Raw genomic sequence first — 26,639 nt, forward strand, 5'->3', positions numbered from 1 at the left:
AGGCTATGTTGTCAGGCTGGAGTTTAAAGAGCCCAACTGTATGCTGCTTATGGGAGATACACCTTAAATATAAGAATATGGAAAAGCTGAGTGCAAGAAAGTGAAAATGTCATAAAAATATTGACTAAAGAATATGGAATAGTCATACTAATGTCATACAAAATTGACTTTAAAGCAAACATTGTTTTTAGAGATAAAGAAGTGTACTTAATAAATAAGAAAAAGATCAGTCTGCTAGGAAGATATACTAATTCTAAATTTGTATGTACCTAATAAATAGCATAGTTTCAAAATGTATAAAGTGAATATGACAAATAAAAGGAAAAATAAACATACCCACAATCACAGTGAAATAACTTAACATCTCTCTCAGGGACTGAAAGAACAAGCAGACAAAAAAATCTAGAAATTATAGGAATTTTTTAAACAACATGATTTACAAGGTTGCTTTAACTGGAATATTGATAAAACCGTACCCAATATCTGCAGAATGCATTTTAAAAAACCTGCACACTGATTATATCTTGGGACATACAGCAGTCTCAACAAATTTCAAAGGAATAAAACCATATAGAGTGTTTTCTGACAACAGTAGGCATCAGTAAGAGAAAGATAACTAGAAAATCTCTACATGTTTGAAAATAAAGCAATACACTTCTAAATATTCCATGAGTTAAAGAAGAAATCACAGTGGAGATTAAATATTATCAACTGAATGATAACAAAAATACAGCATATAAAAGCTTGCATGATGTAGCTAATGGTATGATTAGAGATAAATTTATATAGCCTTAAAATGAGTATTTTAGATGAGACAAAAGATGACAATTAATGATATAAGTAGCCATGCCAAGAAGTTAGAATAAACCCCAAACCCAAGGTAAGTAGGAATAAAAATTATAAAGCAAAGAGTGAGTATTAATAACATACAAATGGATATCGAATTAAGACAGTAAGAAAGTCAAATGAATAATGCAGGTATACCCTTCAGGTTTTTTGACTAGCACAATTGCTAACTCCCTAGCAAGGATGATAGAAGAGAAAAAAAGAGAAAAGACACACATAATACCCAATATAAGGAAGAGGACACAATGTCAGATACAGCAGATATTTAAAAGATAATCTGAGAATATTGCAAACAATTTTATGCCAGTAAATTAGCAACTATTGATAACATGGATGTCTTAACATGACTGACACATGAAGAAACAGAAAATCTGAATAGTCTTATATGTATTAAAGAATTTGAATTTATAATTTAAAACCTCTACCAAACAAACCTCCAGGTGGTTTTACCAGCAAATTCTTCCAACATTTAAGGAAGGTGCAATACAATGTTTTACTAAATCTTTTACAGAACAGAAAAAGAGGGAACACTTCTCAAAGTATTTTATGAGGACTTTATAACCTTAGAATATTAGAGAAAGATTACAAGACAATCTTATGAATATAGATGCAAAAATTATATTAAAAATTATCAAATGACATCTAGGAAAACATTAAAAGAAAGACATGAAACAACCAAGATGAGCTGATTCCAGGAATGGTTGATTTCATGTTTGAAAATAATCAATGTAATTTACTGTATTACCAGACTAAAAGAGAAAAAATTTATATAATTAAACAGATGCAGAAAAATCATTTAAGTTTCAACACATATTCATAATTAAAACTCTTAGTAAACTATAGACAGAAAAATATTTCCTTAAAAAGTATCCAGGTAAAAGCTACCCAGAAAAACCAGTAGAGAACATCATATTTAATGGCAAACTATTAAAAGTGTTTCCCTGTAAAATTAGGAATGTGACAAAATGCTACTCTCACTACTTCTCAACATTGTACTTGAGTTGTAGCCAGCACAATAAGACAAGAAAAAGAAATTAAACAATTTAAGGATTGAAAAGAAAGAAACATAACTGTTACTCTTTAAGTCAAAAAGTAACAATTATTAAAAATAGAGGTACACATATAATACTGAACAAAGATACAAAGTGATATTGACTATATATTCTATTTATATAAAGTTCAAAAATAGGCCAAAATAATTTATGATGTTAGAAGTTTAGACAATGTTTAGGGCTGGCAAGAGGAGGAAAGCAGGAAAGCATGAATGAAAGGTGCAAAGGAGAACATCAGGGATGCACTGAGAATGTTTTATTTCTTGATCTGAGTTGTGATTACATAGGTGGGATCCCTTTGTGATAATTAACCAAGGTGTATGCTTGTGGCTTTTGTGCTTTTCTGCTTGTATGTTACACTTTGATAAAGTTTATTAAAAGTGAAAAGAAATTCCATTAGATGTCCTTGGCTCCACCCAGATGTTTATCTCAGCTTCTATCTCCTCAGCTCTCCTAGGTACCTGCAATATATGAGACGCAGAGGACAAGAAAAAGCACCAACCAGGAGTCCTGACCTCTAGAATTTTGTGTTTTACAGTGAGGCAAGCCATCAGTTGAAGTTTATAAATCTTGTTATAGCCAAATAGTCAGGGTGGTTGACAATTAAGGCTGAGTAAATGTAAGCATGTCATATGCCAACTCTGCACAATCTTAGATAGTTATGTGTTGCACTGAGATGGGAATGGTTAGTGATTTCTGTTACTCAGAGCATATGTTGGTTCATTTTCATGCTGCTGATAAAGACATACCTGAGACTGGGAGGAAAAGGGGTTTAATTGGACTTACAGTTTTACATGACTGGGGAGGCCTCAGAATCATGGCGGGAGGCAAAAGGCACTTCTTACATGGCGGTGGCAAGAGAAAATGAGAAAGATGCAAAAGCGGAAACCCTTGATAAAACCATCAGATCTCGTGAGACTTATTCACTACCACAAGAACAGTATGGGAAAAACTGCCCCCATGATTCCAATTATCTCCCACCAGCCCCTCCTGCAACATGTGGGAATTATGGGAGTACAATTCAAGATGAGATTTGGGTGGGGACACAGAGCCAAACCATATGAGAGCACTATCAAATTCTGTTCTGATCTGAACAGAACAAGGGGAGTACAGAGAAGGTCTGAATTACTGAGCCTGGGATCACGTCGGATAAAGGAAAACAACACCATACTCTGGGCAGTGCCTGTCTCCTAGTAGACATTAAACCATCCTCTATACTCTTCCATCAGGCCTTTGGTCAGACTCAGGGAGGAAGGGAGTGTTAAATCAAGTTTAGCTTAAAGCTGCCTCCTGACGTATTTTAAGTTTGACCTAAAAGTTGCTCTGTATATTGTGACCTGTAATTGAAATAGAGATATAAATTGACTGTAACCTACTTTTGTGCCAATCACCAAGTTTCCCCCAATCCCAGGTGGCCAGCTGTTAAAACTGGTGTTCAAATAAGGCAAACACCAAGCTGTAGACATTAAACCACCCCATCTCAGTGCAACACATAACTATCTAAGATGTTGCAGAGTTGGTGTGTGAAGTGCTCAATCAGGCCTTTGGTTAGACACTCAGGGAGGAAGGGAGTGTTAAATCAAGTTTAGCCGAAAGCTGCCTCCTGATGTACTTTAAGTTTGGCCTAAAAGTTGCTCTGTACATTGTGAACTATAAATTAAAAGGAAGTGTACATTGACTGTAACCTACTCTTGTGCCAATCACTGAGTTTTGCCCAGTCGCAGGTGGCCAGCTATTAAAACTCTGTTTAAATAAGGCAAACACCAAGCTGTCACCAATCCAGCCATTTCTGTGCCTCACTTCAGTTTTCTTCACATCACTTTTGCTTTTCTGTCCAGAAATCTTCTTCCACTATGTGGCTATGCTGGAGTCTCTCTGAGCCTACTCTGGCCCAGTAGGCTGCCTGATTCGGATTTGTGAATTGTTCTTTGATCAGTTAGACTCTGCCAAATTTAATTTGGCTAAGGCTTTTCTTTTCACAGTCGGTAGGAGAAGACTGTGGTCAAGCTATGAGCCGGAAACTCTCGTTAGGGTAGGAGAGTGAGGGGACCATGTAGCCGAAGGGAGGCAGCACTTTAGGGGTATCGCATTCTCCACACTTGGAGCAGCTGATAGCTGGCAGGCTGCAAAGAGGCCTGGCTGGGATGCCGACCTCAGGGGGTTTCCACTCTGATTCTTTGCTAACTGAATCAGGCAGAGAAACAGGCCAGGGGAACAATTTCCACTCCTATCTCTCTGCTCTCTGGTTCCTCCTTGATATTGCATCAGTGACCATTACCACAAGGTGCACTCTTTCCTCCGGAAGCCTTTTGTCACCCTGAATTGCCTCCACAGCAGGGCTGAACATTCTAGCTGTTCTGTCAATGCTGCTGCTTACCATTATGCAATCACTCAGTCACGCTCAAGAGACTGATTTGTCTGTGGCTCGGTTTTGTCATCTCTGAATTGAAAATAATCAGTATTTTATCTTCTAGGGTTGTTGTGAGGATTAAGTGCATTCATAGATGTAAAAGGCTTAGCACTGCTCAGTAAATGTTAGCTATTATTACAGACTAAAGTCTAACTCTTAAGTCTTAAGTAGGGCCCACTCTAGTCTCAAGTTACCTTTCCAACCTCATCTCTCCTTTCCATAAAACTTATCGTTCCCACTGGGCTAGACTCTACGATATTCCACGAGACCTTTTTTTTTTTAACCTCCCTGACCATTCGTGCTATCATTGACTAGCCAGTAACTTCTCTGAGCCTCTGTTAAATTGGGATAACAACCTCTGTCCCAAAGGGTTGTCGTGAGTATTAAATTTCAGGTGGCACAGGTGACAAGACTGCTGTTCCAGGCAGAAGCTAAGGTTCTGGGTTGCTTCTGGTAAATGGAGCATAATTGATGCTTCCCCCTTCAGTTCTGTCACTTATGAGCAGTGTAGATTTGATCAAACGACGTTAACTTCTTTTTTTTTTTTTTGAAAAATCCACCTACTAACACCCCCACTTCATAGAGCTGCAGTAATATTTAAGAGAGAGATTGTGTGGTGAAAAAGTCTTTCTCAATGAATGCTCAAAAACTGGGAGCCACTTGTGGGTAAGCACAAACTTTGCTGCTCTCCAGTCCTGAGGGCTGCAGAGATGCAGGCTTTGTAGGCTCAGAGCTGAGTCTCTCTTGCTGCTTTAACCATCACATGCTTATTTTCCTCATTGGAAATTCAGATGAGGACAGAAAGGTGTGGTGGAAAGCCATCCAGGCCAGGAACCTAAAGGCCTAGATTCCAGTTCCTTTACTGGCTTCCTTGTGCTCCTGGGCAAATATATATGATCCATGTGGGTCTCTGTTTTTAATTTTTAAAATGAGTTAATGTTTGGGAGCTACATCTGATTCAGGAGTGGTATCCTGAACTAGCCTAGATGTGTTCTCAGAGACTTATCCTGAGGGGCTCATTGATTCCACCTTCAGGTGAAGCCTTCCTGGTCCATAGCTCTTGAGTCTCTGAACCAGGGTTTAGTAGGTTTCTGCTCCTTACATTCAGGAGTTCTGGCTGGAACAACCTGGCCCTATGTCGTCAGGGTCTGGAGTTTTGCTGGTTCGGCTCAAAGTCCTACCTGCACAATTGCTCTGGGAAATTAATTCCAATTACACGTGCTGTCATTGGAAGGTGGTGTCACTCCCTGATCAATTCACTTTGACACTCCTTTATGGGTGTGGCCTCTGCTTGGTGTAAAAGGCATCCTTCCCTCAATTATAACCCAGTGTTATCTTGGGGGAAGGTCTCTCTGTAAATGAATTTCTGCAGATTCTTATCCAGAATGGGAGAGTTGTGGACTTGGCTACATGAGGATGCTATATCTGACCAGACGGAAGAAAGGGTCTGGGTTTGCTAGATGGTGCTCTGGAGACTTGGACGGTGATGAGTTAAGCAATTGGAAGCAATGGGCAGAGATATGCCATCACTATTCAGATAAGCAGCTAGAAAGATCTGAAACAGCTTTGGCCTAGAAATGAACCTGGGAATTTTAGGACTGAGGCCCTCGCAGGGGCTGGCAGATGGCATCTTAGGAGTATGACAATGTGGCTTTTTGAGGAAGCAGAGCTATCTTGCACGGTTTGGGGAACATTCTTTTTCATCCCGAGATCAATAGATGTACCAATGGGAGATCCAAAATAGTTCTCTTTCTTTCAGGCCATTTTTCTTCCCAGGCATACTGGACTCATTATATAACATTATCTCCAAGATGCTGAGCCTTCTGCAGCCCCCAAGGAACCAACTCAGAGATGCATGCTGCTTACTGAGAAATAATGTAATTGGCAAAGGAAACTCTCTTTTATTGAGGGCCTTCCTTGTGGAGCCCATGGCACTGTGTGTGTCTCCTTATGTTCATGATTACATATGAACAGTGGCTTTGCCTGTGCCTAAGAGCTGGGCATTAGCTACTTATTATTATTAAGAATAGGAGCATCTAAGCCCCTAGGGTGTCTCAGAGTCAATGAACTCACCTGGAAAATGTTGGCAAAATCTCTGAGGTTGAAGATGTAGTGGAATTTGATTGCTGTGGGTAAGAATGTGGTAGCAACTTTCCGGTGGAAGGCGAGGGCCAGATTGATCAGTGGGGGGATGGATTTCTGCAGGGACACCGGGAAGTTTCCAAGCTTCAGATGTTGAGTGAGGATGATGCTGTAGATGGAGGACAGGGCATCTGCCCCCGGGAAGGAGAGGACAAACAGGCTGAAGTGACGCTGCACAGAAAACAAAGGCATGAGCTCAACATCCTTTACCACAGAGTAGAAATCACCTCTTCTGAATTTGGAGATAATAATGGAAAATTCTTCTATAGCCTTTAAATTTGTATTTTGGTCCCATCTCTCACACTATGCCCACATTTAGGTTGAACCTAAAATGACTAGGGGAATAAGAGACAAAGCACCTTTAGTCAAAGATGGCAGCCTGGGACAGCAGGAAGAGAACTAAACTTGGACTCAGAGAAGCTGAATCCAAATCTGATTTTGATATTGAGAATCCATATGACCCTGGGAAAGTCATTCATCTCTCTGAAGTTCCCTCATCTGAAGAAAGAAGGATCAAAACAGATGAAATCTATGATCCCTTCCAATCTTGAGACTCTAAGTCTAGGAGTTTCTCTTTTCCTCTAGAGATGCAATTTGGCATTCTATCTGATTTGCCGTTTGGAGAGGCTGTGTGGGGAAAAAAGCCAATTATTACTTATAATCAAGGGGCATCCGCTCTAGTAAGGTAGGATTAGGACCCGGGTCCCGTGGCTCCTCCTGTACCTGAAGCCGGGGGTTGATGGTGAAGCTGCCTGCCGTGGGGTTCATACAGGAAACATACTGTACATTTGTGATCTCCTTTAGGGACAGCTTGCTCCGATCATACCTGGAACAGTCAGAAGCTCTAGGTAAAAGGTGTCTGAGGACCGAGGCAGGTGAGTGCTTTGTCAAGGTGAGGTAGGATGTGCCCTACTGTTCATGTGTTTGGGTGATAAAAAAGTCTAGATCCACTGGCAGCGATTGAGAAGAGATAAGAGCCTAGGACAGATTCCCAAGGGACCTCAGTATCTAAAGAAATAGCATAGAAAGACGAGCCCACAGGATGGATGAAAAGGTAGGAGAAAAATCAGGGGGTATATGCCATACCAAAAGGCAAAGGAAGCCAGTATTCCCAAAAGAAGAGAGTGGTCAACCACATCAAGGGCTGCAGAGAGAACAAGAAAGGTAGTGACTCCAGCAGCGGTGTCTAAGGGAGAGAATGTGTCATGGGTTCTTAGTTTCTGTTTCTGGTTGGGCCAGTAATGCCCCTTCCTCATCCCTCTTTTCCATTTATCACTAGAGACAGAAACTAAAAACCATGGCTTCAGGCTGCTGAAAGCCAAAAACAAAACCAAACAGAACAACAAAAACAACAAAATAAGGTGGCTGGACAAGTTTGCAAAGGATTTCTTGGATTTTACAATAATGATGCAGATAGTAGGTTAGCAAGAACAGTGGAGGGAACAGAAATCAAACAACAGTGGATTGAGGAGTGAGTGGGAGATAAGGGAGTGGGGACAGAACAGTAATTAGAAAGTAATTTTTTAACTCAGTTGAAGAAATGTATGCAAGTTTGTTTGTTTGTTTGTTTATTTATTTGAGACAGAGTCTCACTCTGTCACCCAGGCTGGAGTGCAATGGCACGATCTCGGCTCACTGCAACCTCTATCTCCAGGTTCAAGCGATTCTCCTGCCTTGGCCTCAGAAGTAGCTGGGATTACAGGCATGTGCCACCACACCTGGCTAATTTTTGTATTTTTAGTAGAGATGGGGTTTTACCATGTTGGCCTGGCTGATCTCGAACTCCTGGGCTCAAGTGATCTGCCCACCTCGGCCTCCCAAAGTGGTGGGATTACAGGCATGAGCTACCGCACCCAGTCCGTTTATGCAAGTTTAAATGATGTGAAGCAGCTAATGAGGAGATGGGGACCAACTGATGAAGTGAGCACTTCAGGAGTGGGAGACAGTAGAATGAAGAGGCTGGTGGACGGTTCGGCCTTAGGTAAGATGTAACAGGAGGGTGGAGGAGGGATGCATGGGGACACGGGTGAGTTGTATGGATGTGGAAGCGAGAAATGGAGGTGGCATCTGTGTTCTCTGAGAAGGCAAGGCCATCAGCTGAGGGTGGTGGGAAGATCAAAGACAGGGAAGATGGAATGAAATAGACATTTCTGAGAGTGGACATACTAAAACCATATGGTAGAATTTCCAGGAAGCTTCTACTTTCCATTTAAGGTTTGTGACCATGAATCTAAAGTAAAACTAGTTAGCTTGACTTCTTAATTATTGCCCATGAAATTAAGCTGCTCAAATGTCAGTGTGGAGATTGTAAACAGTTGCATATGTCAGGCATCCAGTAAAGATTTTGGGAAGGAAGGGAAGGCAACTCAAGTTGCCGTCTTAACTATCATTCTTCTCTCTGAATTCTCTTCTCACTCTTTCTCAGCAGTAGATTCAGTGTGTGGTAGAAAGGTTAGTCAAAGTTGTCTCAAATCAATGACTTTTTTTTTTCTAGTAAGTTCAGACCTTTTGCCATTAAAAATTATGCTGTTGCAAGAGATACTATCCAGCCCCCTGAGCTGCTCTGAAGGCACTGAGGCTGGAAGGACTGCAGACACCGTGCATGGTACCAGGTGTTAGGTGTTGTGTTTTGTTTGTTTGTTTGTGAGATGGAGTCTTGCACTGTCACCCAGGCTGGAGTGTAGTGGTCCAAACTTGGCTCATTGCAACCTCTGCCTCCCGGGTTCACGCCATTCTTCTGCCTCAGCCTCCCAAGTAGCTGGAACTACAGGCGCGCACCAACATGTCTGGCTAATTTTTGTATTTTTTTTTTAGTAGAGATGGGGTTTCACCATATTGGCCAAGCTGGTCTCGAACTCCTGACCTTGTGATCCACCTGCCTCGGCCTCCCAAAGTGATGGGATTATAGGCATGAGCCATTGTGCCCGGGCTTTTTTTTTTTTTTTTTGAGACACAGTCTCACTTTGTCACCCAGGCTGGAGTGCAGTGGCACGATCTTGGCTCACTGCAACCTCCATCACCCAGGTTCATGCAAGTCTCCTGCCTCAGCCTCCCAAGTAGCTGGGACCACAGGCGCCCGCCACCATGCCCCACTAATTTTTGTATTTTTTAGTAAAGACAAGGCTTCACCATATTGGCCAGGCTGATCTCGAACTCCTGACCTTGTGATCTGCCTGCCTCGGCCTCCCAAAGTGCTGGGATTACAGGCATGAGCCACCGCACCTGGCCTGTGTTAGGTGTTATCACTGAAGCCCATGCCCAGTGCTGTGGGGCCATGGTGCAGGGGAAGTAGTTAATTCTGCTTCCAGCACTTGAAGAAGGCAACTTCAGACATGAGTCTTGAAGCAAAAAGTAGGCTTTTTTTTCCTTAGATGAGAGTTCAGTGCCTTCTCTGGTTAAACTTTTCATGTGAATATTAGTGCCCCTGTTTGAAGGAACCACTCTGGGAAATAGAGAACTGCATGAGAAATGTAGTTTACCACAAAGATTCCCATCTGGCACCAGAGCTATGCTGAGATTTGCCATTCAGGCAGAATAGAGACTGGCCTTCAGCCCTGCCTTAGGCTCTGCCCCCTTGGGCCAGTCCCTTTACATGGGCGCTCTTACCAGTGGCCATAGTCCAGATGCTGCCGGATGATGGTGTGGGGCTGCACCGTCCCATAGGCATCCACCTCAGGCATGTTCATGTCATCAATGAAATAGATGAGCTTCTTGTTGCCTGGAGGGCCGTAGTTTCTGCCAGCCTTCTTTTCCAGAGGCTTCTCCAGGACAGCTGAGGAGACAGCGAGTCAGTGAGGGAAGGTGGCTCAAATCTCAGATGCCAGTAATGAGACAGCAAAGATGTCAAGGACAAGCAATGGTGCTGCCTGCATGTGTGCAAAAAACAGCAACGCAAAAGACAACAATAATACAGCCACTGCTGCTCCCAATGGGCATTCTACAGGACTGGAAAGTGAAAACTGAAATTACCAGGCCGTAATGGGGACTGAATACCTCACCACGTGCGCTGTGCTAAGTTTTTACCCATCTTAATTATCTCATTTAATCCTTATAACATAACGGTGAGATTAGTATTATCCCGTTTTACAGATGAGGAAACTGAGGCTCAAAAGAACTCAGCGACTTTACTAAGGCTGGATACAAATCACAGTGATTAAACCTCAGAGACTATGCTTCTTCTGTCATACTTGTGGTCCCCAGTTTTCTTTGTTTATATACTAAAAATGGAAAATATCTTTACAGTCCCAAGGCCAGGTACTCTACTCCAAAGAAGCTTACAAATAGTTGAATTCCTAGGTAGAGCTGCCCTCTCTACTGAAGGCAGCAAAAATGCATAAAGGCTGCAGCTCCCCTTTCAGGGCTGGGTAGATGCCCTTTCCTCTCCGAGGCTATAAGAAAGGCGTCAATGTATGTTTTGCTAACTGTGTTCCCAGAGAGTTCATCTCATGGGATTTTCCTTGGCGGGATGTAGTAAAAACAGCCTCAGACAATTTCCCAGATGCTTCCAGTGTCAACGGTGCGGCGCCCTCCCCTGCTCTCAGGTTTCCTGGCTTTCTATCTGAGCGCCTTGGTGCCTTGACTCTCTTCTGGAGTGGTTTCTTCAACTATCAAGCCAAAGAAAGGAATCTAACAGCACTTTTCCAGCATGACAGGACTTGTTTAGAACAATCTTAAGTAATAGGGTGGAGATATATGTACTTTTTCCAGTAAAGCAATGAAATATTTATGAATTGCAAGAACCAACACTTCCTGTTACAGCTGGAAGCACTAAGAATCATCTGATTTCTTCTCTTGAAAAACAAGTTTGTAAACAAGGAGAAAGTGTCAATAGACATATGAAGGTGACAGATAGAAAGACAAGTTCCTTCAAGAAACTCGAATATTCTAATTTTCTGATCCTGAGTTAAATTAAATGTTTCAAATATGAATTAAATTTAAATTTAATTAGCATCCAATTAACATACACTATCAACCAACTAATCACACAACACCTTCTTCCCCCCTAAAGACATAACAACTATATGTGAGATCTGTCAACATGAAATATAATTAATGAGTTGACAAGGACATGCTTTTGAGAACAGTTCTTCCAATAGGAAATTCTCTCCTTAGAAAGAAAGATTTGTTTCTTCTCCTCCCAAGGCAATGATATTCAAATCAACCCCTGGAATTAAGCAGACCCTGTAATTTGGGCTGATTAAGCTCTTTATGCTTTTAAAGGATCGTTGAGGAGAAAACCATGTCAGTTAGCAAGAAGTGGCCGTGGAGCACACGGGATTATCTCAGACGGACGATACTAAGTTCTCCAGAGAAAGAAAGGGTCTGCCAGGAAAGACAGGCACATTGCTGATCCCTTCTTGGCCATGCTCTACTCCATGTCACATCTAGGATGGAATTATAGCGATCTACTCTGTTTTCAGGCAGAACTGGAGGAGCAGAAGAGGGTCTGAGTTTCAGGAAAAGTGTTGATGCTGAAGGAGCTGAACGAATAAGACATGTAAAGAAATGTGACCCTCTCGCCACCTCTTCTGGGTTCTGACTGTTCTCAACAAGCCTGGAAGCTCAAGTCCACACCTGGAGCCCAGGCCCAAGGTCATTTGTGCATTCTGACTGAATTTCTCCTCGAGACCCGTATGGAACAGCTTGGGGTTCAGTCTTTGGCCGCACAGACCCGTGTCAGCTGCTGCACCAGGGTGAATGGTTTTATTCGTGCCGTTCTCTGGATACTATTGCATTGCCGTCTTATACTTGAAGGCAATTTAATTTTCTTCTTCTTTTTTTTTGAGCTGGAGTTTTGCTCTTGTTGCCCAGGCTGGAGTGCAGTGGCGTGACCTTGGCTTACGCAACCTCTGCCTCCCGGTTCAAGCGATTCTCCTCCCTCAGCCTCCCGAGTAGCTGGGATTACAGGCATGGAACACCACCTGGCTAATTTTGTGTTTTTAGTAGACGGGGTTTATCCATGTTAGACAGGCTGGTCTCAAACTCCTGACCTCAGGTGATCCACCCACCTCAGCCTCCCAAAGTGCTGGAATTACAGGCGTGAGTCACTGTGCCCGGCCTGTAATTTAATTTTCAAAGGGGCTTCCCATTTGTCATCTCTTTTCGCCATCTCCACTGCTGCCCTCCTTGTCCATCTGCTCTCACCTGGTAACTACAAATCTTCCCAAATTGTCTCCCAGCTTCTGCCCTAGACTCCCTACACTAGATTCTCAAAACAGCAGACAAGAATACCGTTGTAAAATGTAAACTGGATCATGCCCATCCCCTGTTTTATGCCCTCCAGTGGCATCCTGTCTCACCTGGAGCAAAAGCCAGTTTGTTGACTTCCACTAAACTTGTATCTTTGTTTTTCTCTCCTGTTCTCCTCCTCACACTCTGCCCCAGCCACCCTGTTTCCTTTTTCCTTCCTTCCTTCCTTTCTTCCTTCTTTCCTTCCTTCTCTCTCTTTCTCTTTTTCTTTCTCTCTTTTTTCTTTCTTTCTTTCTTTCTTTCTTTCTTTCTTTCTTTCTTTCTTTTTCTTTCTTTCTTTCTTTCTTTCTTTCTTTCTTTCTTTCTTTCTTTCTTTCTTTCTCTTTCTTGCTTGCTTGCTTGCTTGCTTTTCTTTCTTTCCTTTCTTTATCTTTCTTTCTCTCTCTCTCTTTCTTTCTTCTTTCTTTCTTTTTGAGACGGAGTCTCACTCTGTTGCCCAGGCTGGAGTGCAGTGGCACCTTTTCGGCTCACTGCAACCTCCGTCTCCTGGGTTCAAGCAATTCTCCCGCCTCAGCCTCCCGAGTAGTTGTTTCTGATTCATGAGTCACTCGCTGCCCCAAGGCTTTGCTCTGGTTGTACCCCTTGCCTCGAAGCCTCTTCTTCCACATGCCAGCACAGTTTGCTCCCTCACACCCATCAGGAGTTTATTTACCCAGGTGCTATTTTTCCAGTAAGGTCTTCCCTGGTATGCACCCTAAAATTCAAAGCCCCACCTGCTATCCTCTGCCCCAGCTTCATGTCTCTTTACATCACTTGTTACCACCTAATATCCTATATCTTTACTTATTATCTTGTGTATTGCCCCATCCATCCCCTTGAACACTAGAATCTAAACCTCATGAGGACAGGGATTTTACTGTTTGTCTCACTGTCATAACCCCTGGACCTAGGGTATTATCTAGCACATAGTATAGTGCTTGAAAATCACTTATTAAATAAATGAATGAATGAATGTATCTTATTATTATTACAAACCCCATGATATAGGTAAAGAAAGTCTTACTATTCCCCATTTGAAATTAAGGACATAGAGGCTAAGGCAGATTAAATACCTTGCTGGAATTAGAATCCAGGTTTTTGGATAGTAATTCCAAAGCTTCTCCATGTTACCCAGCAAGAGAGCCCTTGTAAGCCTTCGCTCCCACCCTCCTGGACAATTCTAGTCCCAGTGATTCCTCCAGGCCCTGAACTTTAGAGCAGTTCCTTCATTCACCACGAAGCATTACCAGTAAGTGAGTGCTTGACATGGATTATAGCACTGATCCTCACAGAGCCCTATCATGTATTATCATTGCCTCTTAAAAGTCTTTGAATACATGGTAAGACTGAGGCTTAGAGAAATTTAGTGATTTTATCCAAAGTCAAACAGCTACTAAGTGTCAAAGCCAGGATTTTAACCCAGGTCCACCTGGCAATGAAACCTCACATAACCACTACTGCAATATTTACTTCTTCTTTTGTTGTTGTTGTTGTTGTTGTTGTTGTTTGAGATGGAGTTTCACTCTTGTTGCCCAGTTGGAATGCAATAGCGTGATCTTGGCTCAGTGCAACCTCTGCCTCCCGGGTTCAAGCAATTCTCCTGCCTCAGCCCTCCTAAGTAGCTGGGATTACAGGCATGCGCCACCATGCCTGGCTAATTTTGTATTTTTAGTAGAGACAGGATTTCTCCATGTTGGTTAGGCTGGTCTTGAACTCCCAACCTCAGGTGATCTGCCTGCCTCGGCCTCCCAAAGTGTTGGGATTACAGGAATGAGCCACTGCATCTGGCCTTCCTTACTTCTTAAACACTATAAAGACATGGCTTCTGCCCTTGAAAATTATCAGTTTAGTCAACTCATTGCCCGCACCATATTTTTGACAGAGATCATTAGTAATTAATCATGTCTTATTTTGCATGGATATGATTTGCATACCTGTTTGAACCCTTTTCCTTTCATATTATTTAATTTTTCATGTGTTAAGACTTTTCAGTTATCTTGTAAGGGCTTTGCATTTATTCTTTCAAAAAATAACATACTTTGCATGATTATAAACATAATACATACTCATTTTAGAAAGATTAAAAAGCATAGAAAATTATAATAATGGAAGTGAAAATCACCCATAGTTCTATCAACTAGCTGTAAGTACTCTCTTTCAATATTTTGGTGTATTTTATTCTAGTCTGCTTTTTTTTTTTTTTGCTTAGATTTTTTTTCTACACAATCAAAATTATACTGAATATACTGCCTGTATTTTTTAATTTAATGTATTGTAAACCTCTTTATATGGTAATAAACATACTCCTAAAACATGATTTTAATTGCTGCGTTGTGTTCCATAATTTGGATGTACCAAAATTTATGGAATTATTCTTCTATTGCCTGAAATATGTGTTGCTTTCAATGTCATTATACTATATTTGAACTTTCCACGATTCCAAGTAGAATGTCTTGCTCACTAGATGATACATCTTTGATGATTTCACTTTGATTTCTGTCATGAAGTGAAACGTATTAGGTGGAAGAGAGCTGTCTGTCTGTAATAATTGTAAGCACAATGTTCCTTTGAGATTGGACATTTGATTAGATCTTTTAAGGTCCTGTCCAACCTTGAGGTTCATAATAAACAGGTTACAGAGATCCATTTTATACAAAGTTTCAGACATCTGAGCTCCTATATAATTAGTGTAATTAAGCACTCAAATGTTTGTTGAGCTAATAATGCAAATCACAGCTGGATGGCAAGAGAATTCAGAACTGTGATAAGCTTGATCTTTGGCTTTCTCCCTGTACGCTAAAACTATAAGCCCATCGAAGCCTTAACTAAGCTCTTTGTTCCTACTTTTCTAAACTATCCTGCTTCTAAACTATCCTGTCTTGTGGGTCTACATGAATTCTTTTGTTTTAAAAATTATTTATGTTTTCAAAAAGAACAAGAAGAGACTAAAGTCTTTAAAGAGACATTAAACAGACCAATTAAAATAAAGTCTAAATAGGGATTGCTAAACAATACAGAATGAGAAGAAACTTAACTACACTAGTAATGTAGGATGACACAGTCACTGTAAACACATAAAAATTTATCTCACATTTTCCTTTATGAACTGCTTGCCTGAAAGCTCAGAACTAAATCTGTGTTTAATTACAATAACCATGTCATCTCAGGTTACTGGTACAGAGTCATCTCTTCTTTCCTCTAAAAATTTTGTAGGCACCAAATTCCAGGAGGCATATATCACAGATACTTGTAAAACAGGTATCAGGCTACAGAATGGTTTTCAACTGAGATTTTGCAACAGGCATAAAAAATAACTTAAAGTTATCTTTTATTATAGTAACCCTCAACAAAACCCAAGGGAGGACCATTATATTGTAATTTAATGAAGGGAATGAAAGCGGTACAGCTAGGTTTGTGGAGTTCAGAGAAACTGCTGGAATGGAGAATGAACACAGATCTCTGTCTCTCTTGGCTTGAGGTGTCAGTGTTACGAACCTGTGGTTTGTGCATGTGTTACCCAGTAATAAACATTTTTCAATGACTGACGGAAGGGCCTATTCTGTTGACTATCATAGAAGAAAATATCCATATGCTCTAGATATCAGACGAGTGGAAGCAGAGTTGGCATTCTATTATGAAAATTAAGATGTATGACTTAAAAGTCTTATCAAAGTAGAAGGTCTTCATAGCTTCATGAAATAAGACTGCTTTGCTGTTAACTCATAGGGTGACTTTGAGGTAAGTCCTTAACACCTCTAAGCTTCATTTGATTAACTTGTAAAACTGGGGACTATCATCAGATCTGTGTTGGACACCATTTCCAACCTCCTTCTCTTTAGCCAGTCTTCAGCTGGGGTGTTATGTGACACAGTTTTGAACATTAAGACATAGGCATAAATGTATAAAGTTCCTGGAGAGCTATCATGTCAGGACATGGGCACTATCTCCCCCTACCACTTTTTTTTTGGATGCGGATGTGATGGCTGATGCAGCAGCCATTCTGCCACCTTGAAGGAGGAGCCAAGAGAAGAGCGAATATCTTAGCATTGGTATCACTGTTACTAACCTGATTAGCAATTGCCTGCCTGCAGAGTTCCTGTCATGTGAAAAACAGAATATCTATTTGTGCCACTAATGTCAGATTTTCCACTACTTGCAGTCAAAAGCCATATTGAAATAGTCTCATAGGCTGGAGAGGATTAAATGAAACAAGTGAGGAAAGCCCTTTGCATAAAGGTTGACCCACTGTAAACATTAAAGTGTGTGCTACCCACACTGTGAGCCAGCAGTACAGCCCCCACTGGTATCAAGGAGTTCTGAATCCATGTTTAGAGAAGTACAATGGAGACTCCAGAACTGGATGTAGTGAGAGAGAGGAGAGATGCAGGTATGATCAACCAGCTGCCTCCTCTAAAAAAGAACATCTGCTTTTGAGAAAAGTAGCATCTGATGGGCTGGCAGGATGATTGAGCTGCAAAAAGTCCCCCTGGAGACCTCTAGGAATTGACCTGCTGGGTGGAGTTACTGTCTATTTGAAAGCTGGAATATTTCTCCCCAAAACATTATTTCTGTTTTAGCGTAGCTTGTGTTCAACTTATTTTTCAAGCAGAAAAGGTTTGCTTTTGTTGCTTTTTGTTTTTTGGCAGTTGGGGCTTAGAAATTATTGTTCGATATAGATTCTTAAATTTGAGAAGTATGTTGTTAATATTATTATAATAACAGCTTCCATTTACAAAGGACTTATTGTATGCTGGGAATCATTTTGAGTGTTTTACATACTTTATCTTACTATTCAAGAATGAAAAGAATGAACCGTTGATTCACTCAACAACATGAATACATCTCAAAATCATGCTGAGTGAAAGAAGCCAGGAAAAAAGAGTGTGCACATTTCGTGACTCCATTATACAAATTTCTAGAAAATGCAAACTAATTTATAGTGATAGAAAGCAGATCAGTGGTTGAAACAGGGCAGGTGGGTGGGGCTTGGGAGGAAGGGATTACAAAGGAACATGAGGAAACGTTTGGAGGTGATGGTTATGTTCATTATTTCAATTATGATGATGATTTCATGATGTATAAATATTTTGAAATGTATCAAATTGTACGCCTTAAATATGTACAGTTTATTATATGTCAATTATAACTCAATATAGCTTTTTTTTAGAAAAGAAAAAAATGTAAAAAGATTATACTGCCTTTCAGTAGGAAAAAGGATAAATGAGCTGTGATTTATTCACACAATGGAATTCTATGCAGCAGTGAAAATAAATGAAATAGATCTGCATGTATTAAGACAATGATTAAAAAAGTAATGATATGGGTTGGCTGTGTGCCCGCCCTAATCTCATGTTGAATTGTAGCTCCCATAATCCTTACGTGTCCTACCTGCTGGGAGGTAACTGAATCATGGGGGGGGGGGGGTTTCCTGTGCTGTTCTCATGATAGTGAATATGTCTCATGAGATTTGATGGCTTTATAAAGGGCAGTTCCCCTGCACACACGCTCTTGCCTGCCACCATGTGGGATGTGCCTTTGCTCCTCCTTTGCCTTCCACCATGATTGTGAGGCTTCCCCAGTCATATGGAACTGTGAGTCCATTAAATCTCTTTCCTTTATAAATTACCCAGTCTCAGGTATGTCTTTACAGCAGTGTGAGAATGGACTAATACAAGTAAGTTGCCAAAGAAAGGTATAGTATGGCATATTTGAAGTTTAAATATGCAACATTATGTATTTTATGGCTACATATTTGTTTCAAAAGTGTAAACTTGGAATGAGACAGGTTGAGTTTAGTACTCTAGTTAATAAGGGGCAGGAAGGAGAAAGGAGTGACAGGGGTGATGTATTAGCTGTACTTGTTTTTATTCTATTTTATTTTATTTTGTGGCAGGGGTCTCACTCTGTCGCCCAGATTGTACAGTGGTGCAATCTCGGCTCACTGCAACCTCAGCCTCCCAGGTTTAAGCAATTCTCCTGCCTCTGCCTCCTGAGCAGTTGGGACTACAGGCATGCACCACCATGCCCGGCTAATTTTTTTGTGTATTTTTGGTAGAGACAGGGTTTCACCATGTTGGCCAGGCTGGTCTCGATCTCCTGATCTCAGATGATCCGCCCGCCTCAGCCTCCCAAAGTGCTGGGGTTACAGGCAGAAGCCTCCATGCCCCGCCTATTAGCTGCACTCATAATGCTAAGTTCCATTTAGCATAATGCTAACACTTTAGCATCTGTTAAATCTGGATAGTGCTACACTGGCATCTGTTATATTATTTTCTGTACTTTTGTACATGTTTGAAATATTTTATAGTTAAACATAAAAGGTTTAAATAATTCTCTATCCCATGGTCAGCACCCAGTCAGTTTCCCTTGCCAGCGACAAGTGCTGTCTATGTTTCTTTTGTATCCTTCTGGAGATTGTCTAAGTTTTTATATAAGCATAAATTATGTGTGTGTGTATATATTATACATATTTTTAAAAATCATATAAGTGAGTAAATTTTTATATATTTCTTTTTAAACAAGATACAGTTTGGAGCATGCTATATATACTGTTCTATATCTTCCTTTTCTCACTCAACAACATTTTGGAAATAGTTCCAATTCAGTACTTACAGAATTTTCTCATTCTTTCAAACATTGCTTAATATTCTATCATACAGACAATTAGGCTATTGCTCCCCTTTTACCATTACAGACACATTATAAACATAAATTTGCACATCTGTCTGGGTGTGCTAACTGTCCTTTCAAGCAGAGACTATGCCACTTCACATCCAACTTTTTCTTAAATACACAGGGTCTCAAGTGCAAATAACAATTAAGACACTGGGCTGCAAAATGAGTAACGAGTTCACAAAGGAGGTGCAACCGTTTGCCTCTTCATTGAATGATACTAGAGCAGCTGTCTTTTGAGTGTACGCATCTCTCTTACATTCAGCTGATTCCCCAAATCCCTGTTTGATACCTGGTTTCTAGCTGTCACTTTTTAAATCGTTGGTAACACCCTTTCTCCTGCCACGTTGTTGCTCTTAAAATGTTTTAGGCTGAGAAGCCCAAATAATCAAGATTGTTTGCACTGTGCATAAGGCAAGAGGAAGGAAGTTCCCATAAGGGAATAAAAGGGAATACAGCATTTTTCAGAGTTAAGGGTCTGAGCTTTATTGCATGAATGTTGTTATATATATGCTGCTACTCTGTGCTTCGGCTGACTCCCCAGTTCCTGGTTGCCTCTGGACAGGAGAGGTTAGAGAACAGTAGCTTTCTCTATCCCTTAGGGTGCGAGGAGGGATGGCTTCAAGGTCTAATGTTACCAACAAGCCATTAGGGAATTAACAAGAAACAGAAAGTGCTGGGTTTTGGTGAATGCTCAGCTACAGTGAGAGCCAGTTTTCATCCTGGTTCTATGTAACAGCATTTTGAGATTTATTTGTAGTCACAGCTACTGGGGAGGCTGAGGCAGGAGAATCGCTTGAACCTAGGAGGCAGAGGATACAATGAACCAAGATTACACCACTGCACTCCAGCCTGGGCGACAGAGCAAGACTGTCTCAAGAGAGAAAAAAGGAATTCTCTGTGTTCTAACAGGAGGGAAGGAGAAAGCCCTCTAGATAAGATATCCAGAGTGAGAATGACAGGTCAGGGCAGTGTGAGAAACTCATCTTCTCTTCCTTGATTCCAAATGTTTACCCTCTATTTAAAGGATATTTTAAAAATATCCTCTTTAATAGAATTAAATCACTTTTTCTGTTTAATTTTCTTAAATCATTGATTGTAATAATTTTAGAATAAGTTATTAAATGTATTTTAAATAGAAAATTAAATAGAAAATCATTTACATAGAAAAATCAATTAAATAGAAAATCATTCCTCTGAAATACCTGAATAGTACTACTAATGATAATAGTAATAATGTTGAATATTTATTGCAGTTTTCAAAGTATTTTCTTAGCAGGGAAGCAGCATAGCCTAGTGGTTAAGAGCACAGGCTCTGAAGTCAGACTCTCTGGAACCCTGGCACCCCTACTTACTGTGTGTCATAGGGTAGCTTGTTTAACTTCTCTGTGCTTTAGTTTTCTCAAGTATAAAATGAAGGTAATACAAATTCTTATTCACAGAGTTGTACAAGATTAAAGAAGTAAAAAAAAAAAAAAAAAAGAAAAGTGTAAAAGTCTAAGTCAGATTCACACTCCTGGTAAGTCTTTGATAAATGTCAGTTGTTGTTGCTATTATTATTATTAGTAGTAGTAGTGGTAATGTACTTGTCACAGTAATAAGAATTGAGGTAAATGGGCAGAGCTGGTAATCTGATCAGTTGTCGGACTCGAGGCTTGCAAATAAGGGTAGATATTTGAACAAGAAAGAGGAATTCTATGAGGCAGACAGTGAAGTGCTAAGATTTAAATTAGCCAGACAGGTGAAGTCTACTTAAGGTCACTGCCAGGTGCTGATGCAATGTCTTCAGCCTTGATGGAAGGTTATGAAGTGATGGTGCTGAGCCTTCATGGAGTAAAGACTAAGCCAGTGGTTTACTGGAGCTGATTATTGAAACCAAGGGAATTGTGCAAGCCGGTTGTTAAACATGACCATTATTAAAAAAATAAATGAGGCCAGTTGCAGTGGCTCAAGCCTGTAATCCCAAGACTTTGGGAGGCCAAGGCGAGCAGATCACCTGAGCTCAGGAGTTTGAGACCAGCCTGGCCAACATGGTGAAACCCCGTCTCTCCCAAAAATCCAAAAATTAGCCTGGTGTCTTGGCAGGTGCCTGAAATCCCAGCTACTTGGGAGGCTGAGACAAGAGAATTGCTTGAACCTGGGAGGCAGAGGTTGCAGTGAGCCAGGAGCACGCCACTGCACTCCAGCCTGGGTGAGAAAGCGTGAAACTCTATCTCAAAAATAAACAAATAAATAAATAAATATAGACAAACGTATAATTAAGTAAATTATATTGAAAATCATGGTAATAAATATTCAAAACTCATCACATCTTAATTATTTTATGCCATTTACTCTCATGTGTATACTGAAGCTTATTTTCATCCATTGTATCTGTAAAGTGGAAATGCTTATAATGCTGTGTATCTCTTCCTGACTCCTTGTTCACTGACATTGCATTGGTAGCTTACAATTGGCCGTGGTGGGAGTATCTACAATACGGAAATTGGCAAACGCTACAATCCAGGGCTTGATTTGTTTTGTAGACTTGTGAAAATAATAAGCAAAATGTTAACAATTCAGATTATACTTAAAAGTGTGTCATGCTTGTTGCTGCAACATTGAGAAAAGCACAAAAAGTGGACGAACAATTCTTTCAGTATTTGAATAGAAGATGTTTACATCTTTGGCAAACTAGTAAAGTTCTGATGTAAATCTTTGTTGTTTCGTTTTGTCTTACTTGCTAATATTCATGTCTGAACTACAGTCAGTTGCTGCATTGGGATTGGTTCAGCAGCAGATGTAGTCCAGAGGTGAGTTTGAAATAGGTGAAGAAGTCTCTGGCACTGAAGGGCAGGTGGGGGGAAGCCTGAACCTCTGTCCACATGCTCGAGGCACCTAGCTGCTCTGAGGGGCAGAGAGCAGAAGCGGTGCTCCCCCCCATCAGCATTTTGAGTTGGCTGGACCCGAATCCTACAAGAGCTGGAGTCCTACAAAAACTGTGCAGAAAGAATTCCCCCAGGGCAAAGTCGACTGTTAGCAGGGGCAACACCGCAGGCCGACTCTGGGGTTTACACCAGGCAGGGATGGCAGAAGGACTGGGTAAAATGGTCAAGGCAGAGGAAGTGGTGGTGCACATAAAGCCTGCTTTGCAAGTCTGCTGGCCTAAGGCCTGGGTGATGTAGCGGATAACGAGAGTGCCAGGTTCACTTTTCACGTTATACGCTATGGCTCCTAACTTATCCATCTGCAAACAGCTCACATCTAGGTGTGGGGAGGTGCTGCAGTGTCACCTGGGAAATTCAGACCAAGTAACAGAGTGGGACAACGCTGTTGCTGTTTGGGAAGTAACAGCAGGGTTTCTCCCCAGCCCTGCCTCTCCCCTCATTTTGTTGAAAGAATGGCTTGGAAGCTTCTCCAAAACAAAGCTGTTTTCAGTCAATGTGTTCTTTCCATGAAAGAGGAGACTGTGTTGTAAATGAGTTAAGGGGAGAGAGATTCCCGCAAGAGGAAAACATCACCGGTGGCCCATGTCTATTTGGGAGCTCTGCGTGTAAACACCGGGGAAAAGCAAGCCCCAGGTGGAGTCAGAAGACCAGATGTGTCATGCCTGCCTCGCCACTTGGTGGTGACTTTGGGCAGTCACATCCTTTTACCTGAGCCTCAGTTTCCCCATCCATAATATGAGAGAGGAATTAAATCATCTCTAGAGACACTTTCAGTGCCAGAAGCCTGCAAGTTCTTGCAGATCTCTCCATGGCTTGTAGCTGTCTTTGTCATCAAGGTGCTGAACTGCTCTGTGTTGAACACCTTGCTCTTGAGGAATTTAACAGGCCAGGGAGGAATGTAGAAAGAAAGACCAGAAGCGGTGCTAAGGGGTCCTGGAGGAGTCAGAAAGAGGCATGTGGGGAGAGGTGAGAAGGGGCATGTGGGAAGAAGTGCACAGTGCTGGGGTATGCAGAAGTCCAGCCAGGCAGGCACCTGACGCTTGGCTTCAGCTCTGTGTCAGGTGACACGGCCACCCACACACCGCCCCACCCCAGGTGCCCTGGGCTGCTTACCCTGCAGCATTGCCGACGTGGTGTAGTAGTTGAATGGCACGTTTTTCACCAGGTATGCCTCGGGGTCGAGGCTGGCCAGCTTAGCTCTCACCAGCACCGACTTGCCAGTGCCAGCTGTGCCCACCAGCATGACAGGCCGCCGCCGCGCCATCAGCCGCTCCATGAAATAGCACACACGGATGGTCTCACTCGTGTGCACCAAACATGCCTGGAACAGGAGCACAATAAACCTGCCAAGGGTGGGTTCCAGGGAGAAACAGATGTACCACCAATGTTCCAAAGCATTTCAGAAGAGTGGATGTGGAGCTCCCCAAATCAACACAGGTCAGGAGTATCTTCCCTGATATTCACAGTGGGACTATCCCACAGACTCGCTCTCTGGGCTCCCTGCAGTTGGGTAAAGAGCTTCCCCACTCTCCTCTACCACCCAGGCCTCTTTCTCTGTGGCCTCTCTAATGCATTTTAAAATCTTCTGCCCCTGCCATTTCCTCCTCTCTTGAGGAAATGTCCTGGCCTTTAGGAGAATCTGTGACTTCATTACACCTATCATTTCCTCTGCAAAGTCATGGAGCTGGGGATGACTAGTTCCTAGCAAGGACAAATGCTCAGATGCCCATGCGGGGCTGCTACTGGAGCCACTGCAGATCCTTGAGGATAACTGCACGCACATCCTGGGTCGCTCAGCCACACTCACCTGCAAGGGCATCTCGGGGTCAAATTCAAACTGGGGGATGAGCTTGGACCAAGGCTCGAATTTCTTGGTCTCTGGGTCAATGTAATAGTCAAAGATGGTTCCTTGGGCAGGAAACTTGACTGTTTTGAACTCAGTCAGCCACCATTTGCTGAACTCTGCCCGGTAGTCCACAAGCTGTAAAAACAAACACAGTCAGGGGACAAGGTCCTCCAGAACTCAAGAAGCCCACACAGGAGGCCACGGCATAAGACAGAAGGTCAGGGCAGGATAATGTGCTCCTCCCTGTGCAGGCCTGCCAGATAGACCAGCTTCTCCAGGAAGGCAGCGCTGCCCTGAGGGTCAATCCTGACGAGGCCCAGCTATGCAAGGGGCACGCACACGCATCCTTGCTTGACCACGCAGCTGAGCCAGCCTGGTCCTGCCATGTCTTGCAGCCATTGAAGGGTGGAAAGGGTTGAGGGAGGGAGGTGGAAGAACATGGGGGAGAATCAAGAACTCCTGGAGAGATAGATTGGCCCCATTCTTTGATGCCTGAGAGTCTCTGCAGTTCCCAGACAGCAGCCTGAGGTTGGAGTGGAATGGTGACTCTTGACACCTGGGGCACAGAGCGCTGGAGTGAGAAGAGCCTCAGAAGGGTATGGGGGTCAGGTAGGTAACCACAGGCAAGTCCTTCTTTCTATGCCTCAATCTCCTCAACTGTAAAATGAGGTTTCTAGAAAGATTTCCAAGGTTCTTGCAAGAGCTAAAATCCTAGAATCTAGGAGCAGTGGGGGAGACAGAGCTGTACTGGTCTTTCTGACAGGAGGAATAACTAGAGGCATATAATTTGCATGCATGCCTATTAGACAATGGGCCCGTTTCGCATGGGGCTGTACACCCAGTGTACTCAAACCATCTTATTGTGTCCAAGCAAACGCACATGCGCACACACACACACACACACATGCACACACACACATTCAGACCCAAAATATACCCATTGCTACTGGCAGCTCTCTGGAAGGGCAAACCCACTCTTTAAACATACTGAACTAAGGAAAATCCTAAAAGAAAAAAAAGTCCCATATTGGACATTTTAGAAAATATTCGACCGGGCGTTGTGGCTCACGACTGTAATCCCAGCACTTTGGGAGGCCAAGGCGGGTGGATCAGGAGGTCAGGAGATGGAAACCATTCTGGCTAACATGGTGAAACCCCGTCTCTACTAAAAATACAAAAAAATTAGCCGGGTGTTGTGGCGGGCACCTGTAGTCCCAGCTACTTGGGAGGCTGAGGCAGGAGAATGGCGTGAACCCGGGAGGTGGAGTTTGCAGTGAGCTGAGATCGCACCGCTGTACTCTAGCCTGGGCGACAGAGCAAGACTCTGTCTCAAAAAAAAAAAAAAAAAAAAAAAAGAGAGAGAGAGAAAATATTCATGAGGGCAGGAAAAAGACAGAGTTCAAAGGCTGAACAGACCAGGGAGCTGGGCGCATGGTAACAACTATGAACCCCGAAAAAAGGGCATTCCTCATTTTGCTGTCTGTTAAGTAAATAGGATTGAAGTCTTTTGCTTTAAAATGACAGTGGAAATGGGTGGTAAGATAAGAAAAGATTTGTTTGATGTTCTGATTCTGATTTGAATTTAGATCAAGGGGACGTTATAACTTCTCAATATTGTTCTCTGGAATCAGAAGCCTAGAGGAAACCCCCATTCTTAACTCCTAGAAAATATGCTTCAAGACCTTCAACTTTCTACAAAAGCCAGATTTTAGGTTTCTCTGGAAACTCTGAGATGAAGGCCACCTCTAGAAGGAAGGAAGTGTGGGTCTTCTCCTTTCCTCACCCCCAGTGCTGCCTTGAGATGCCTGGCAATTTCTCAGCTAAGCCCTTGGCTGGGCCATACCGACATTGTCTCACCTTCCTGTAAGCTAGTGCTTGCCCGCACCTTGTACTATAATTGGACACTGTAAAATCAAGGTGACCTCTGCTGGGCCAGTCCAATGGTCCTTTCTCTTACTTTTTCTTTTTTTTTTTTCGAGACGGAGTCTCGCTCTGTCGCCCAGGTTGGAGTGCAGTGGCGCAATCTCAGCCCATGGCAACCTCCGCCTCCCGGGTTCAAGCAGTTCTCTGACTCAGCCTCCTGAGTAACTGGGACTACAGGCACCCACTACCATGCCCAAGCCCAGCTAACTTTTTGTATTTTTAGTAGAGACGGGGTTTCACCATATTGTCTAGGCTGGTCTTGAACTATGGACCTCATGATCTACCTGCCTTGGCCTCCCAAAGTGCTGGGGTTACGGGCGTGAGTCCCTGTGTCCGGCCCAGTGATCTGTTCTTAATTCCACTCCACGGTATCTCTTCAACATGGTCCCTTCTGAAATCCCCATCTCCCTTGGGCTCTGACAGTTCACTGATTTCTCTCTGCCCTTTAACCTGGAGGACATGAGGACTTTACTGGCATACTGTGGTAGAGTTGGGAACCCAGTGTTACTTCGCTTCATTTTCACAATGTTATGGGTTATCCTGCTTACTTAAAATTATTCCTATTTCATAAAGTGGGGGGTTTATGAAAAGAC

General features: G+C 42.3%; 1 protein-coding gene across 1 annotated transcript in view; it reads right to left on the bottom strand.

The window, feature by feature from the left end:
* DNAH9 (dynein axonemal heavy chain 9) overlaps positions 1-26,639 on the bottom strand; it is a 378,462-nt gene that overhangs the window by 174,963 nt on the left and 176,860 nt on the right. Inside the window, exons 37-41 of the mRNA XM_010376130.2 lie at positions 24,085-24,258; positions 23,391-23,598; positions 10,057-10,222; positions 7,174-7,276; positions 6,382-6,621 (exon numbers count right to left, since the gene is read on the bottom strand). Of these exons, the coding sequence (XP_010374432.2) occupies positions 6,382-6,621; positions 7,174-7,276; positions 10,057-10,222; positions 23,391-23,598; positions 24,085-24,258 (891 nt within the window). The remainder of the gene's footprint in view (positions 1-6,381; positions 6,622-7,173; positions 7,277-10,056; positions 10,223-23,390; positions 23,599-24,084; positions 24,259-26,639) is intronic.

Source organism: Rhinopithecus roxellana, chromosome 19 (assembly GCF_007565055.1).
Source record: "Rhinopithecus roxellana isolate Shanxi Qingling chromosome 19, ASM756505v1, whole genome shotgun sequence".
NCBI classification, from domain to species: domain Eukaryota; kingdom Metazoa; phylum Chordata; class Mammalia; order Primates; family Cercopithecidae; genus Rhinopithecus; species Rhinopithecus roxellana.